Genomic DNA, 17,562 nt, shown 5'->3' on the forward strand with positions numbered 1-17,562 from the left:
AGGTTGGTGGCAGATCTTCCGACGTACGGCCGGAGAGGAAGCCAGCATGAGCTGGACTTGAACTCACAGCGACCGCACTGGTGAGAGGCTCCTGGTTCATTACGCCGCGTTAGCGCGCTAACCGACTGAGGCACAGTGGCCCTATACAATCTATGAATATGGATCAATAATTAGTTATAACGGAACAGATAAGCAACTTTGTTATTTCGAATAATATAACACGTGCTAGGGATTTAATTATTACTTCTTACTGTTATGTAATTCACAATTACGGATTCTGTAAGTCGCCCTTACAAATTACACATTTGGTTGATATGAGTTATTAATCGGTATTTACGATAGACTTAATCGATAAATGATAAATCGATAAACATGTTTTAAGGTATTAATAGTAAGTAAATCTGAATTAATGATCCGTTATTATGTGTTATTAACTTAAACTACGTAATTCATCAGTAGGTTATTAATTCGGTACAAATAAGGGTACTTCTTTCAGCAACTCACAATCTTAAATACTCCAAACTGTGTGCCAGTTCAACACACAGGCAAAAATCTCGTACAACGCTGGAGACGCGTCATTCATGAAAAAAGCAAATACCATTCCTAGTGTGTTCGGAAATGTAACGTTGTCAGTAAATGAGAAAGAATTCTTTTAGATATAAACACAAGCGTTTATCATCAGTTACATTTAAGTTTCTACTCTTGCCTACGTTTTGTACGTATTACAAATTTTTGTCATTTACTTACTGTTTACTACTTGAAGAATTAGTCTATTTTCAATCTTTTTACCTCCTCAGTTTTCTAATGCCTTCACTCTAAAACTAATCTGTTTAATTGAAAGAATACTATGTGTACTTTTAATCATGGCAGAATAGATCATGTCAGAATAGATTATGCAAACTAGTATGTTGTATATGACACACCTGTTCTGTTATTCGTATACAATACTTTTGTTAGTGTAGTGGGATATTATGTGGTCTGTACGATGATAATAATGGGTTATAGAATGGCTGCCCACATAGTTTATTATGTCTGCAAATGTCAGGGATAAAGGTCCAGAGTTTACTCTTTGTAAGTGTTACACTGCGCTATCGTTCACAATGTGCTCGTAAATCCTGCGTAGGATGTCATGGTTGTACTAACTACAGAATACTTACCTGTTCGAGAATTTACGACAGGTCCATTGTTAATGCTCCTCGGAGAACCGTTAACCTACAAGTACGCAGGCGTAAATTTGTTTAACTATAGACTCGAGGCATGGCCATCAAATTTAGTGTCACCTGAAAGATCTGTCGCGACCTCCTTTTATATGTGATGTGGCGGTTTAATGATTTTATTATAGCTATCACGGGCTCCAGCAGAAAGTCCAGTATGTCCAAGGTGTGGGTATCGGTGTTTCTGCTTGAAGGTGAGTCCAGGTATCTGTGTGGCTAATAGAGACCTTCAGTCAGAAGTTCATCGTTGTAACTTGTAGTGTGTAACTTCAAAGTACAATCAGATTACCTATTCTAATTTGAAGTTAAAAGTTACAGGTTCAACTTGTAACTTCTAACTAATCTCTAATGTCTGCAATGTGGCGTGAGCTCAAACGATACCCAACAGTTACACTGTATAATGTTTAATCAAAATCTTAAGAACAGTGTTCACAATTGATCTATCTCTGGAAGGAGAATTTGTGTTACACTATACTCACATTTCTGTCTTGAGATCTGAATATTAAACTCTTACGTACTGTTTCACAGGATATTTTTAAGATTGTACAGCGAATTGTCTTACAAAATAATCGAGTTTCTACGACACATTAGTACTGGAGCGTGAACGATACAATCCCATCTGAAAAATGCAGCACAGCTTGTGATTTCTTCCATTCTTTCAGGTTGTCCTCACTCCAAACAAGAACTGTAGTGTATGTTACAAATGAAGTAATCTTCTGGCGGAAACAGCACTGCAACAAAACTGTGACTATGACTTCCATTCGTCTTGAGAAAGTCAGGGAATGTTATGTTCAAACAGACCAAGACAGGATAACCAAACTGATGACCTGTCCCTACTTGGAGGAGGAACTGGGAGGAGTGGAGGAACGAGGGGTACGATTTTCCGTACAAAAGCTCGCAAAAAACAGCAAAATTCCGAAAGCGATTTTGTTCGCAAATGCAGCTCTGAACAAGGAGCTTCGTAAACAAAGGACTCTACTCGAGTCCGCTAAACGCCATCGTCTAATAGTTCTTTCTTGGAATCAGCGACAATTCTTCCTGAAACAGCTGTTTGATGCTCAGAACAACTTCCGCTTTGTCACGAGGAAGGTGTCGTCTGCTGAAGTTGATGCTGATGTGTACGGAAAGGAAGACGGCTTTTGTGCGGACAATTTTACAGCAATGTTCGACTGTTTTAAAACAAAGATGACTAAATCTGTACAGGCTAATCCTCATGATTCCAGAAATTCTCCTCGTAGGGCGCTGAGTGTTAACATTTGGGAGACACCCATAGCAGACCCAGTCAGACGGAGACATGTTTACTCAGCCCCCGCTCGATCGGGAAGACGGTCTGGGTGCCATCCCCACCCCTCAGAGCCATTTACCTGCCCAGTCTGCGTTCCCCATGACCCAGCTAAGCAACTGCCAAACTGGTATTCCTGTCTTGCCATCAAACCGTGGATGCTACCCAGTAAAGGTGAGCCGACGCGGATTAGGGTTAAAAGTAGCCATTCCGAGGCGACCAGCCAGCGACCATCGTCCACACTGACAAGAGGTCATAGTCCAGTGTATGGGTCTGTTCCCGGTACGCCGTATCGACATATGGAATGCAAAAGCGATATTGTTGTGAACAGCCGGCGCCCCAAAACCTGTCCCTCCATGAGGAAGTGGGGCTCGGCGAAAAATAGGGCAATTCTTGAGCGAATTCTGCCGACTCTTCCAGATAAAGCCTTGCAGAAAATGCTCGACTTGTTTGGTGAGGACATAGAGGAACAAAAGCGACTTCTTCAGATCATGTCCAAATCTCTTGCAAACAGGAATGCTCTGACGGACAAACGTTGGAGGAACTTAGAGGCTACCTTAACATCTCTTCAGCCCAAGTAACAATCAAATTATACTTTGTTACGCATATTCATCCAACTTTAGCCTCAAACAGGTTTTTTAGTTCTTCTGACGTCCAGAAGACTTTTTTACCACACAGGGCGAGTTGCAGAGCAGCAGTTTGCGGTGGGAAGCTCACTGTGAAACAGGACCGGTGTATTGGGTTATACGCAGAAAAGTTTTTAAAAATATTCATCAAAATACACAGTGCAATTCCCTGACTTCCATTAAAAAGATTACTGAATTTTGCACTTATACAACGCAGGCCAGGATTATTCATGGAAGAAACCGAATAAAACCTGCAGGAAGCCACCTCTTGTCACGATACCTAACCAACATTTTAACGTAAGGCTCAATTGAAGATTACTAAGGAGGGCTCAGTCTTCCACCAAGATGGTGTGCATATCTATATGTCACAGGTGAGAAACCCCGTCAACAACCTGCCAAAGGTTAATATTTTACCCCGGTTTCTTCCCGCCATAAAATTGTCGTATCAGTGAATAATATTTGGGCGTTAAACAATCATATAAATTTTCCAAATTTATCGTACACGTAACTTTTCAGTGATGTAGAAATAAGCGACTTTCAACAACAGTTTTCGATTTCGAAGGCCTTCGCTTAATGACTTTTGAATAAAAAAGGTTTGTTCCAGACATAACTTCTATCAAGTCTACCACGGTGAATAACGAATTTAAACTGATGCTGTTGTTATTTGAGATTTCTGTTGATATCACAGTCCATTTCAGTTGATACCACAGCACATTTCAATTGATACCACAGTACTTTTCTGTTTATACCAGAGTACTTTTCTACTTATATCACAGTACATTTCTGTTGACATCACAGTGCTTTTCTCTTGATTCCACACAGTCTATCTTACAACGGCTTTATAATATGGGAACGTAAATAATCATTGATTCATACGCCCAGTGAATATGCGTTGGCTGAGTTGTCCGACACCTCACGTCACAGGATCCAAAGACAGGTTTTTTGGTTTGTTGTGGCTACGTAAAATTCACTGCCCTTCTTTCCTTCAGAGCTTAGAGGTAAAATCATTTTGAACAACCATCTGGAGTTGAGGCTTGAACGTTGGGTCTGTAATGGCGGGCCTGTTCATGGTGAAGGCCATGACATCGTACTTGGTCTGTCCGTCAATGGCCAGCTCACTTAGTATCTTACCCAGCAGACAGGCAAATCTGAGGAGCATAAAACAATACACCGTTTAACTCTCATGGGAGAACCAACTGGAATTGAGAAGTAACACTTCGATTCACTGAGTTTACTCTCTGTTTGCGCCAAGATGCTCAGACTGACTACTGGACCCAGTCGTTAGAAAGTGCATTAGCTAATGCTGCTATTAAAACATATTTTATATTTAAAATTTTAGCCAAACTCAGCAGCCAATGCAGTTCCCCAAAGTCAATAGTATAACAGCTGCAGTTTTAGTTCATATTTAATTTAGTGGTACACATTTTTTTAAATTAAGTACAAAATTGAAGACTGGGGTTAAAGTTAAAGCTGTTAGTAGGTCTTATAACAGTTTTGAAGAACCGGGCCCAGTCTATTAGCCCTATAACGCTCAGACTGACGGACATTGCTGTTCATTAGCGCTAAGACGCTCCAACTGACTGACTGAACGGTTCATTAGCGCGAAGACGATCCCGCAGACTGACTTTACTGGTCACATGTCTCCATTGTATAAGGGCGAACCACTCTACTGCATGGCATTATATAAAACAAAATAAGTAAATACAACTGCAATACGGCTTACTTGAACGCATGGCCAGCTCCGCAGCAAAAGACAATCTCCGGCCAACCACGTGACTCCAGAGTGTCGATGACGTAGGACCGGTCCAGCGTCATAGTGTACAGGCACGTTTTACTCTCCAAAATTGGTCCCAGTGACTGAAATATGACAGCAGACGTGTTCCGTACAGTGGTGATTCGGTTAAAAGCTGAATGGACCATTGGTATTTTGTAATCACCAGTTTGTGGATTTCACAGCTTAGGCCCGGGTTACCTAACGTGAGAAAACTTATGCCCCAATCTTTCTAACATGTAGTGACTCCCCGTGTAGATACAACTTCCTTTACTGGAAAGCAATGGTTACTGAAGAAGCTCTTAGCGTAATCACATAAATATTTTACTAATGAAAATTGCATGGCAAAGTTTGATGACAAATTATATACCGAGGTATAAAAAGACATGCATTCAAAAAAAAAGGGCATAATACCATCTCTGACGAAATTATTCTTGTATACCATATATGCTTGTAAAATGTAGGTGATAAAGTCTTACCCTTGGAATGATAGATTTTAAAAAGTGAATACAGGCTTTTTCCCTTTCCGGATCTGGAGTGAAGTTCCTGGTTTCAGGTGTTACTTGGTTACCACCAGCGTCGATCCCTATCTTAGATCCAGAAATTCCATGAATCGGTAAGCCATAAAGGTCATGTTTTGGTGAGTTGTATATCCATACCGGGAATCTGAAATCATTTCAAAACGATACTTTTTTTGCATTGCATTGTATTTACTGAAGATAGCCCACGCAGTTGACGTTCTTAATTCGTTCTTTTATCAACTGAATGTTCATTACTTTCAAATGACACGCACTGAGACGTTTTCGTACATTACATGCATGCAGGAAGACTCTTAACACATGCATAATTAGGAGCTTTGCGTTCTTTTCCTTTAAGGTTAACTTTCCACTTACATTTTGCCATCTGTATGGCAGTTAAAAAATGTGTTATATACTGTACGTGCGGCATTACAGTTAAACAATGTGTTATATACTGTACGTGCGGCATTACAGTTAAACAATGTGTTATATACTGTACGTGCGGCATTACAGTTAAACAATGTGTTATATACTGTACGTGCGGCATTACAGTTAAACAATGTGTTATATACTGTACGTGCGGCATTACAGTTAAACAATGTGTTATATACTGTACGTGCGGCATTACAGTTAAACAATGTGTTATATACTGTACGTGCGGCATTACAGAATATTGTTTTTCCTTGCAAGAATCAGAATGTCACAAAAAGCATGCATTATCAGCATACGATAGTGATTACGGAAATTTGTCAGATAAACTACTGGTATGTATATGCTCATCAGATACGCTTCTATCTATAGATATTTCCAGAGCGAGCAAACAAATTATCACTAACTTCGCCTTGGTGAACTCTTTGACGTGTGGAGTGGCGAAGTATGTGACTTGTTCCTGTGTGACCACCACCGGAATATGGACACCGACTGATCCCAATACGTGGTTAATCCACGCTCCTGCCGCAACAACCACACGCTTACAGCTGAACATTCCCTTTGGGGTGTGGACCTAAAAGACATCACACCGATAATAAGAGTGAGTGAGTGAGTCCTTGGGGTTTAACGTCGTACTCAACAATTTTTCAGTCATATGACGACGAAGGAATCATTAGGGTGCATGTACGTGTAATGTGCCTCCTTGTTGCAGGACGGATTTCCACCGCTCTTTTATTTAGTGCTGCTTCACTGAGACAACTTACCGAAGGAAAGTAAGCCGCCCCGCCCGAGCCATTATACTGATACGGGTCAACCAGTCGTTGCACTATCCCCTTCATGCTGAACGCCAAGCGAGGAAGTTACAACTTTTTTAAAGTCTTAGGTGTGACTCGATCAAGGATTGATCCTGGATCTACCGGTCCCGAAGCGAACGCTCTACCAACTGTGCGATCCAGGCCGGTCCGATAATAAGACAATGCACCCACACACTAGATGGAAAATGAAGAAACAAAACAGATACAGGTATATAGGCCTAACCTTACGAATGCTGAACATATATAGGCCTATGTAGGTGCGTCCAATTTCCAGTTTATCGTTTAGGCCTACTGTCTTCCAAACTATACTACTTGGATAACTGTTTATTGTGTTTCCCATATTTCATCGTTTGTAAGGGTCCATTCGCTACTCGCCTTCTTTTTAACCTTGCCTGTTCGCTACTCGCCTACCTTTTAAACTCGCCTAATGGCAGCTCACCTTCCAACGAAAGGTTATCACTACACGTAGGCTAACAACAGTTAACTAATTCTTTAAAACGCATATGTTTGAAAGTGCGTTGGTTCACAGTGAATTATAGTGTTAACAGATTCAACTACGCCTGTCTCAACTGACAGATGGTCACAAAATAACAGCTCATGTAGCCAATAAATAAAAAAGCATGTACCGGTGGCCTATAAATAAACGCTGATCTATGCATGTCAAAAATGTAAGCCTACTAAACAGAAAACTAGCGCGCCTAAAACTTTCCCATCTATGTGATCTACACCAGATGTACACGCTACTGCCAACTTGCAAGTTTCTGAGTGAGGGTTCACGCCAAGCGTTGGCCACCATTTTGTATATACGCCAAGTTTGCACACCAAGACTCGTATTCGATTTAATATGGTGCGACCGTGAATAGCAATGGGATTTGTTTGCGTTTGAAAGACTGGCGTATGAATGACAGCCCGTGGGATCCATTTTAATGTTGAACACCTCCGACTTGAATACGAGTTGCACATTGCCATACCGTATGACAAGTTTTCCCTGTTGCAGAAGCTAGTGGATATTTCTTCCACTAACCCAAAATATTTAGCGGCAACTAAACAAAGGCTGCCTAACGACCCGCACATGTAAGTTGTAAGACGTAGCACCCAGCACCTAGAGGTCAGTGTTATTCTGACTCAACATGTGTACAGTTACAACACTTTCTACATAATAATACTGAAAAGTGTTGAATTTCCAACACTTCAGAAAGAATTAACCTCTTATTTTAAATACCCTCTACCATGCACTACTGTCGAAATGATAGATTTAACATTATTAAAGTTACATATAACATTTCAGGTTTAGAACAGTGCATGCCTTCACCAGATCATAGATGCTTACTAACCGTGGCCAAAGACAGTTTTCGGACAGAAGCAAAGATCACACGAAACTAATAAAAAGTGTGCAGGTCCGATCATATTGGTTCATAAAATTTGTCGGCTACGAAACATTAATATAAAAAATACAGTTCGCCTTGAGGATATATTTAATGATATAGTGGGAAGGAATTTGCAACATGAATCTCAAGTCGGAGGTGTTGAAGATTTTCACACTTATATGGCAAAGATGGGTGATTAATGTGTAATAAATGTTAATCTGACCACTGTCCGGCCGTGGTCATCCCGGTCAATCCTGATAACGGGACAGTTGTCCAGAATGTCTGCGCCATTAGCCCGTGCCAACTGGATCTGGACAGCGTTCGCCATGGACGCGTCCACGAGCCCGCCATCTTTCTGCCACAAGCATACGGTTTCGTCACCGACGGTGAACTGCGGAAATCGACGGCGAAGTTCTGTGCCTGACCATCGCTCATACCTAATTGGACAGAATGTATATATGAATGATGAACACAATTTCTATTTCACAAGGCTATACTGGAGTTTTTGATGGAAACAAAGAAGAAAATAACAACGGTTTACTCTAGACCTACCTATTATCCTGACAGCAGTTGTATCAGTGAACTATTCTTTAGTTTAGAATAATACTCACTCTAGATATAAAAAAGTAGAAATCACATTGCATTAGAATAGCTCTTGGGAGACGATAAAGAGGCGAACAATGTTCCTTGGTTACATGTGTCGAAGTTTTCACAATCCATTCAGTCTCTTATTGCTCAGCCTAGATCGGAACAGATCCACATGAGACACATTTCATATATCCCAGCTTATCTTTCAGAATTTAAGAACTTAAAATCACTATAACCTGGAACTCGGTCTTAAAAGCTACAAAAACTAGTTTCCCTTGATCTTGAAGTTATTATGAATTTATACCACGTCACAATCCATGATTACGACCATATACCGTCGTACTCAACACCAGTGTAACTCGCGTTAAACCACAACTTTGGAATCATTTTACTCTCCATGTTATTGGGATCGAGTCGTCATCGTCCGGAAAAATACACCGTGATATATATAGCACGTCTGTGAGTCTTAAAGAAGCTGTATACCACAGACTTTGGGCAAACAAAAAGGATCGGCGCAACTCAGTGGATTTTTTGCTATTATTATATTTCAAATAATTATCTTTCACGTATTGTCAGTCTAGTCTATATGTGTGTTATTGTTCACAATCAGTAATTGAGTCTCTAAAATTTATAACGCAGAACGCACTATGGTTATTTCGAAGTTTAAAATAATTTCAACACTATAAACGACACAAGTCGCCTCTTTATTGAGAAGCAACGATTTCATCTATTCGTGGTAAATACAAATTCGTCGGAAACAACCTAGCAACCCAATCACTCCACTGGAAATGGCAATTAATGAAGTTTGCACGCTGGAGTTCCAGGTTAGTAAAAGTAATGATTCAGATTAGTAAGTGTGGATGCAAAACTGCAATCATGATGGACCGTGAATCCAAAGAGCTGTAAGTATGACGGTGTCTCACGGAATCTGGTTGGCATCCATGGCCTCGGCATATGCGTCGATAGTTGCTCCCATCACGGACTTTTTGGCGAACTGAATAGCACCGACTTTATAGACGAGCTGAACACCGGACTCTTGCTCAACCGCCTCCCATCTGCATGGAAAACAACAAAATCGCGGATAATCGTAACTTTCATCATGGATACAACTTCTCAAGTTTCCCGTAGAAGGTACAAAGATTTTTCATGAAGACGCCATAAAACATTAAACTGCATAATGGTCAGTTTTAATATTAATATAACTTAGCAAAGTTTTACAAAGAAGTTACCAAACCACAATTGTGTGCATACGCATGCGCTACCCTTTACTGCTCATCAAAGCAACCACCAGAGAATTTAAAACCAGTGAACTGTATGCAAGCACTCCTCAGCACTCGAGCGGACCATGGATCAAGTATTAATAAAAAAGTTGAAACTAAGTTTTCTGACATCATTTCCTGCCTCATCACCGAGGCCCAGGTGACTGGGGAGTTATTGAACATTTCTGCACAAAACTAGTGGTGTATGGCAGTACGGATGACAATTAAGGCAATCACTGTGTCTATAGTACCATCGTTGCATCGTTGACGATGTAACGAAGCAATGGAACAGTACTGCTAGATTGAGCTATAGCATCGTTCCATCGCTTCGCAGTATCATGTCAGTGCTTTGTTGCATCGTTCCTTCGCTTCGCAGTGTCGTGACATGGCTTCCCTCCATCGTTCTATCCTTCCACCGGCCTTACGACATGTGACGTTACTGGTGAATCATGTGAATGATATATGATCAAACCTGGATTTATGGAAACCTGAGGAATATTTGTTGAGGTGTCTTCCATTATCAGCTAACACTGATATACCCCTTCAAATTGACCAAGTTTAAATGTGGGAGTGGACGAAGACGGGAACCATTTGTAATCATCTGTGACAACAATGTGGCATAACACTGAATAACATCTATAAAAATCTGTATTGTCAAGACCGGCCCCAATAGCACAGTTGGTAGAGCATCCGTTTCGGGAGGGGTAGGGTCAATCCTCGGTCGAGTCACACCTGAGACCTTAAAAGAGGGGAGTTGTAACTGCCTCGCTTGGCGTTCAGCATGAAGGGGCTAGTGCAACGACTGGTTGACCCGGAGCCTATATGTATAATGTCTCAGGCGGGGCGCCTTACTTGCTTTTGGTAAGTCGTCTCAGTGAAGCAGCACTAGACAAAAGAGAGGTGAAAATCCGTTCTGCAACAAGGAGGCACATTACACACACTCGAAGGACTCCTTGGTGGTATATGACTGAAAAATGGTTACGACTTTAAACCCCAAGCACTCACTCACTCACTGTATTGTCAAGAATGACAGCAAATCGCCTAAAATTTGAGACCGTGGATAGCCAAACATTTGTTGCTTTACTTGCATCTGCAGACTTTTCTTGCAGCTACATGGAGATGAAAATAGTCAATACACGAGTTTTACTTTGATATAAATCCAAAACTATACATTTCACCTGCATGTATGCGCCAGAAAGGCTTGCAGGCGAGAGTAGGCCTTCAACGGAGATTTCCCGTGTGTGCGCGGTCTCGAATGTAGTAACTGACTTGCTTGGCTCTCTCTACAGGCTTTCCTTCTCTTCTCTTTTTGTGGATATTTTCCAAAGAAAGCAAATAATAAATCAGTTAATTTTTAATAATCCCTAGCTCCTTTTAGTCTTAGTTACGGCTGTTTTGTTTTCCTGGCGTCTGAATTAATATTTGTTAGACTGCGTAGGGTGCACTATAAAATGCTAATAATTAAGGCCACTGTGCCATTGCCAAAATAGCATCGTTCCGATGCTTCGTTCCATAGTTCCATCGATTTGCATGCAGTATTGTTCCATCGTTTCGTTCCGATGTAACGGTAGTTCCATAGTGCTAACGACGATGGTAAGAATTTCGCATCGGCCATGGGATGTCACGTGGGATGTACTGAGTGACAAGTTAGTGTACTTACGCTTTATATGTATCACGGGTTAGTCTTGTGTACTTTGCTTCGTTGTATTGGAGACGTCTAAAAGGAATAAAAAATTGACCTTTATTATTTATTTATTTATCTGACTGGTGTTTTACATCGTACTCAAGAATATTTCACTTATACGACGGCGGTCAGCATTGTGGTGGGAAACCCATGACCATCCCCAGGTTGGTGGAAGACCTTCCTAAGCACGACCGGAGAGGAAACCAGCATGAGCTGGACTTGACCTCACAGCGAACGCATTGGAGGGAGGTTCCTGGGTCATTGCGACGCGCTGGCGTGCTAACCCTCTCGGCCACGGATGTCCTCAACCTTTATAAGAATATATTTATTGATTTATTTGACTGGTGTTTTCCGCGATATTCAAGATTACAAGTATAGACGCACAGGTGCTAACACGTTAACGTTAAAACATTACATTTGGATATAAATGAATAGGAAAGAATGGCTCATGTCTGTGTGAAACCGTCGCAACTCGCCATGTACGTGACAAACCTCCCCACTTAAAGCCGAAGACAAGAATAGAGAGTAGTATATATGCTTTGTGGCAAACCACCTTGACACCAACCTCTAGGTTGTGGGAGGTGGACCCGATCAGCCTGGAGTAAAACGCAATCCTGCGTAATCTCAACTCAGTGGCACAGCGAACACCCCAGTCTGTTTTCTTAAACGTTCCACAATTAACTGGAAGAATAAAGTATCGTTATTCTGAGTAAGAAAACTATCATCTAATATTCACACTTCGGATTTTTGATTTTAGTTTGAAGCAACACTCAAGATTTTTTCACTTGCTCGATAGCAGCCATTTGTATTGGTGGAGAAAACCTGAGTGCTCGGCGTAAAACCACCTACCTTCGGCAAGTTACTTTAACATATGATAGACATTCATTAGACCGCGCAAACAGCCACACGCCCCGGGGCTCTGCCATGTTTCCCCCTCCACCCCCCCCCCCCCTCCCCCAACCATAATGCTGGCCGCCGTTGTATAAATGAAATAAGAACGGCATAAAACACCAATGAAATAAATCAAACGGCCACGCTTGTTCTCATCAAGGAACCACAGGCAGTTGTAGCGACGAATACACACTCTCTACCATAGTTCGGCTTTGAGCTGGTATAGCATGCACCAATCGTGTTGATCGGCCCCGATGTCACAGCTTCTGGAGCGGTAGATCCAGGGTCAATCCTCGGTCGAGTCACATTTAAGACTTTAAAAGAGGGGAGTTGCAGCTTCCTCGCTTGGCGCTCAGCATGACGGGATAGTGCGACTACTGGTTTACCCGTATCAGTATAATGGCTCGGCCGGGACGCCTTACTTGCCTTCGGTAAGTCGTCTCAGTAAAGCAGCACTAGATAAAAGAGCGGTGGAAATCAGTCCTGCCACAAGGAGGCACATTACATGCATTCTAAGGATTCCTTCGTCGTCATATGACTGAGAAATTGTTGAGTACGACGTTAAAGCCCAAGCACTCACTCACTCACTCACCCTGTCGTGTTGTAGTTGCATTTACTGATGTGTCTAGTGTACATGTGGCTCAAAGTAACAGGGCTTACATCGAGATGTTTATCGGGTATCATGTGTAAATATGATCAGTTACATCTTTCCCTGGCGGTTTTATGTACTCAAACATATGTAACTTATAAATATTGTAAATTCTCCCCTCTCGTAAAATGCTCCCCTAGTTTAGACTAGTATACTAATCGTGGAGGCCCCCAATGTGTATATGTGGCCATGACAATATGTATGCAGGTTTGTATGTATGTGATACAAGATACAGGTTGTCAGCATTGACCTCTGTACTTACATAATCCTCGAGTGGTCTTGTGATCCACCGTTAACATGTCCCAGCTTGAACTGCTCTAGTCCAAGTACACCTGTAGAATATAATAGGTAACATGATCATCTTGTTTAAACACTCGCAGTGAATGATGGGCAACACTAAGAAGTTCCATGTCTCACCCGCCTAAAGTTAATATAGAGAATAATACGACGTCAGTGCCATTCAAGACGCCAGCCAAGACTTTCGCCAAAACTATCTTTTTTCGAATTTTTCTGCGCGGAAACCACTAAAAACATCTTAAAGCAATTGTGCTAGGTTGCTGTGATTTCAGCATTTACCCAGTTTCCTCACAACATAATGCTGTCCGCCGTCGAATAAGTCAAATATTCTTGTGTACGGCGTAAAACACCAGTCAAATAAATAAATAAATTTAAGCATTTACATGAACAGTCCTTGTTCATTTACATGAACAAAAACTCCGTCTCCATAGTTCCGATCCAGTTAATAATCGCAGGCCAATTCCCAAAACGACGCATAACACAAACAACCAAAGAACTAAAAAAAAAAAGTAGGAAAATAGAACGGAATCCTGCAAAGAGAAGCACTCAACAGTTTTCAGTGATGTTGGAAAGACGCAAGGTATGTTCTAGGCTACTGAGTGAAATCAGCATTCAAATCATGTACCATACCAGAATATCAGTTGTGGATAACAAAAGAGAGCCATGCGCTAAATTGTTGTTTGGAACACATTTGTCTCAGTGCGAATAACCTTTGAAGCATAACGATGCTATAGAGAACGATGTGGTTTCTTAGTCTGGAACCCAATTGTTCTGGTGCAGGTAAAATTTGCAAGGTAACTCGCACCGCTTGGGATACGCTCTCTTCTTCTTTTGTTTGGCAATCATTGTAGCGAGTTAGCAGCTGAAATATGCTTTGGCACGCTGGACTGGAGCCAACTTATTTGGGTGCATCAGGACTCTGGTTACAGTGTAACAGTAAACTTGACAACGATGTGTTCTTGTCTAGATTGGGCCAACCTGTACCTGCAGACATACCTATCGCAGCTTAATATCGTCTAGGCAATCATGTGATTTAGCAGGAATTATCAGACGACTTGGATACGCCTTGCAGAGTAAAAGCTGTTAGAGAAGGTTGTTTTGCGCGCGGGCTTGGGCCAGCTTTTCCAGATGGGCAAAAGAACCAAACGGCTACAACTGTTGTAGAGAACTCGGCTCAGAGGAGCCTTCTTTCGCTTGTTCTGCAAGAGTGTGTATACAAAGTAGCGATAATTTTCATCTGTAAAAGTTCATCTGTGATAAGCTCACCATTTCCCACCCTCTTTGAAAGCCAGTAGACGGCGGAGCTGCCTATCCCTCCGCACCCCACCACAATATAGTCGTAATGCGACTTCATCGCTGGAGAATCCATGTTGTCTGCACTATATGTACGTCCGTATGATGGTATACTGCATGTAGTTAAAGTCATACAGACCACGCTCCAGACATATATGCTGTGTTCCACATAATAAATTAACCTAAAACTTGCCTGCTGATGTCCTAGAAAAAGCGCAGCTTACCTTAGATAAAAGGTAAGTTCACAACCTAGGGCAAAAAGATTGTCTATTTCTATTAACAAGTCGCCTGCAGTATATGCAGCTGTCCGTAAAATCAGTCATACTCGCTACCAAAATTGCCTTTATTTAGTGACATGTTAAAACAATAGCCCTACACATTGTCATGCTTTACGTCTATATTACCACCGCGAAAATGCAATTACAACAACTTTTCTAATTTATAATGTTAAACCCCATAAGCCTGGTTTCAACATAAAGAACTCATTTCCTCGGGTGACGTCATAATTATTCACTAACAAGTGCCATGCTGGGCAATGAACGTGGACAGTAATTTGTTTAAAATAGCTCCACAAGCAAGCGGTTAGAACAAACTCCACAAAGTAACACTGCCCATACTACTGTCTCAGCGAATACACTACATTGTGTTTTATAACAGAATTTCCTAACATCCAACTCTAAAACCATATTGCCGTGAGATCGTATACTACAAGAGATAAAATAAATATCATTTATGAATGTTATATTATACTAAAACGCGCCAACAATCTCAGATTTGTTAATGCCAGAAACAGGGTTTACAAGTCGATAACAGTTCATTTAACTGGTGTCGCTTTTCGTCAAAACATGTTGAACTCCGCCCAATATCCTTCATGCCAGGGTTTTTCCAGTAATTATGACGTCACCCGGGACAATGAGTTCTTGCCATCGAATCCGAGTGTATACAGTTTAACATTATGAAGTAGAAAAAGTTTTCTAACTTCATGTTGTGTTCAAGAATATGGACTTCCAGGATTTTGTTTGCTTGCTTGTTGAATTGGGGTTTAACGTCGCTTTCAAGACTATTTGGGCCATATGCATGACGGTGACTCCTTGTTACAGACCGGGCACAACGTCGACAAATTTATAGCGCTGCTTCATTGGAACGTCATTCCGTAGACACCAGACACGGCACCCCACCCAGTCACATTATACTGCCACTGCATGGGACGACCAAGAAAGTCATGCAAAAATATAAACCTGAACGTATATGTCGGTCTATATTTTCTTAACAGATTTGGATATTCAGAAAATTCTCTTCTTATAAAGAGATTATGACTCATATACACCTACTGGCCCCGATAGCACAGTTGGTAGATCCAGGGTTAATCCTGGGTCGTCACACCTGAGACCTTAAAAGAGGAAATTGTGTAACTTCCTCGCTTATTCAGCGTAAAAGGGAGAGTGCAACGACTGGTTGACCAGTGGCAGCGCAATGGAATTATGCGCCTTACGTGCCTTCGGTAAGTCGTCTCAGTGAAGCAGCACTAGACAAAAGAGCGGTGGAAATCCGTGCTGCAACAACGAGGCACATTTACATGCACTCTAAGGATTCCTTCGTCGTCATATGATTGTTGAGTACAACGTTAAACCCCCAGCATTCACTCACTCACTTATATACATCCAGACATTGACACTTTTCATGTGTATCTGTGATGGTATAACACACAGTACCACTTATAAAGTGAATCTTACATTTATTTATTTATTTGGATGGTGTTTTATGAAGTGGTAAATAATATTTCACTTATACGATGGTGGACAGCATTATGGTGGAAGGAATTCGAGTAAAATCCAGAGGAAATCGATAAATCTGAAATGACTGAAGCTCTGTGGCTCCAGGTAGGCCTAATGTGTGTACTGTATATGGACCTCGCTCTTCAAAGATTGTTTACTTTGGTCACCTACATATTTGATTAAACTGGCATTATGAAATCTTATCAACAATCCAGTTCAGACTGGATTTAATCTTTACAATTGTTGATCATTGATCCAAATAATCGTTGTTATCTGAGACCACGCGAGTTTCAGACTTATCAGCATGTGATAAACTGAGTCATATTTATATAGCCAGTGTGGTCCTATGCCAAAAAAAATAATAATTTGTTAATTTTAAAAGAAAGTCTGAATGCGGCTAGAATGTATTCTGTTATTACAACACAATACTGTGTCATATTCAACGTAGTATCCTGTTAATCAATACAATCATGATAAAAATTTAGAAACACGTCCCTGTCCAAGAATGAGATTGAACCCACGACCTAACGATTGAAAGATATGCATGTTATAAACCACTCAACCGATCGTCCACGGTCCATCACCGAAATCCCTCTAGAACTCTGTATCGAGTATATTTGTATCGCATGTTCAAGCCGACAATGGTCGTTGTCATACGACTGAAAGTTTGTTAAGTACGACGTTAACCCCCAAACATACATATTTACATACACCCACAATTCCCGGAAATGTGACTGTCTTGATAACCAACGGCCGATAAGAAAAAAACCTCGAATGATCAAATGCTCTCTGGCCGCCATAGCATTGGCGTCTGTCAGCATAGACACGGCCTGCTAACTGACAACAGCTTATGTTCACCAACCTCAAAGTGGTCATAACTGGTTTTGCCATAGTTTGGCGCTCAGCGTGCCGGCAGTCTTAAAATTCAACATGGCCTTCCAGTGAGGTAGCAATATAAATGCGTCGGCATCGTCTCTCGCCTGCTACATCGATGTGATCTCGCCGAAATGTTGAAAGCTTCGTTTAACCACCAAAGGATATAAACAAATGTATTTATTTATTTGGTTGTTGTTTATTCCATGTTGTCGAGTAGAAAGTATTTAT

At 41.2% G+C, this 17,562-nt stretch overlaps 1 protein-coding gene across 1 annotated transcript; it reads right to left on the reverse strand.

Moving 5' to 3' along the window:
- Positions 1 to 3,238: 3,238 nt before the first annotated feature.
- Positions 3,239 to 14,788, reverse strand: LOC135475539 (monomeric sarcosine oxidase-like). Its single transcript, XM_064755461.1, has 9 exons — positions 14,657 to 14,788; positions 13,356 to 13,425; positions 11,530 to 11,586; positions 9,534 to 9,665; positions 8,246 to 8,459; positions 6,248 to 6,414; positions 5,373 to 5,559; positions 4,846 to 4,979; positions 3,239 to 4,270 (listed from the first exon to the last, which is right to left on the reverse strand). Exons 1-9 carry the CDS (start codon positions 14,757 to 14,759, stop codon positions 4,108 to 4,110), a joined length of 1,227 nt encoding a protein of 408 aa, XP_064611531.1. The 5' UTR covers positions 14,760 to 14,788; the 3' UTR covers positions 3,239 to 4,107.
- Between the last annotated feature and the right edge of the window lie 2,774 nt (positions 14,789 to 17,562).

Source organism: Liolophura sinensis, chromosome 9, assembly GCF_032854445.1.
Source record: "Liolophura sinensis isolate JHLJ2023 chromosome 9, CUHK_Ljap_v2, whole genome shotgun sequence".
Lineage (NCBI taxonomy): Eukaryota > Metazoa > Mollusca > Polyplacophora > Chitonida > Chitonidae > Liolophura > Liolophura sinensis.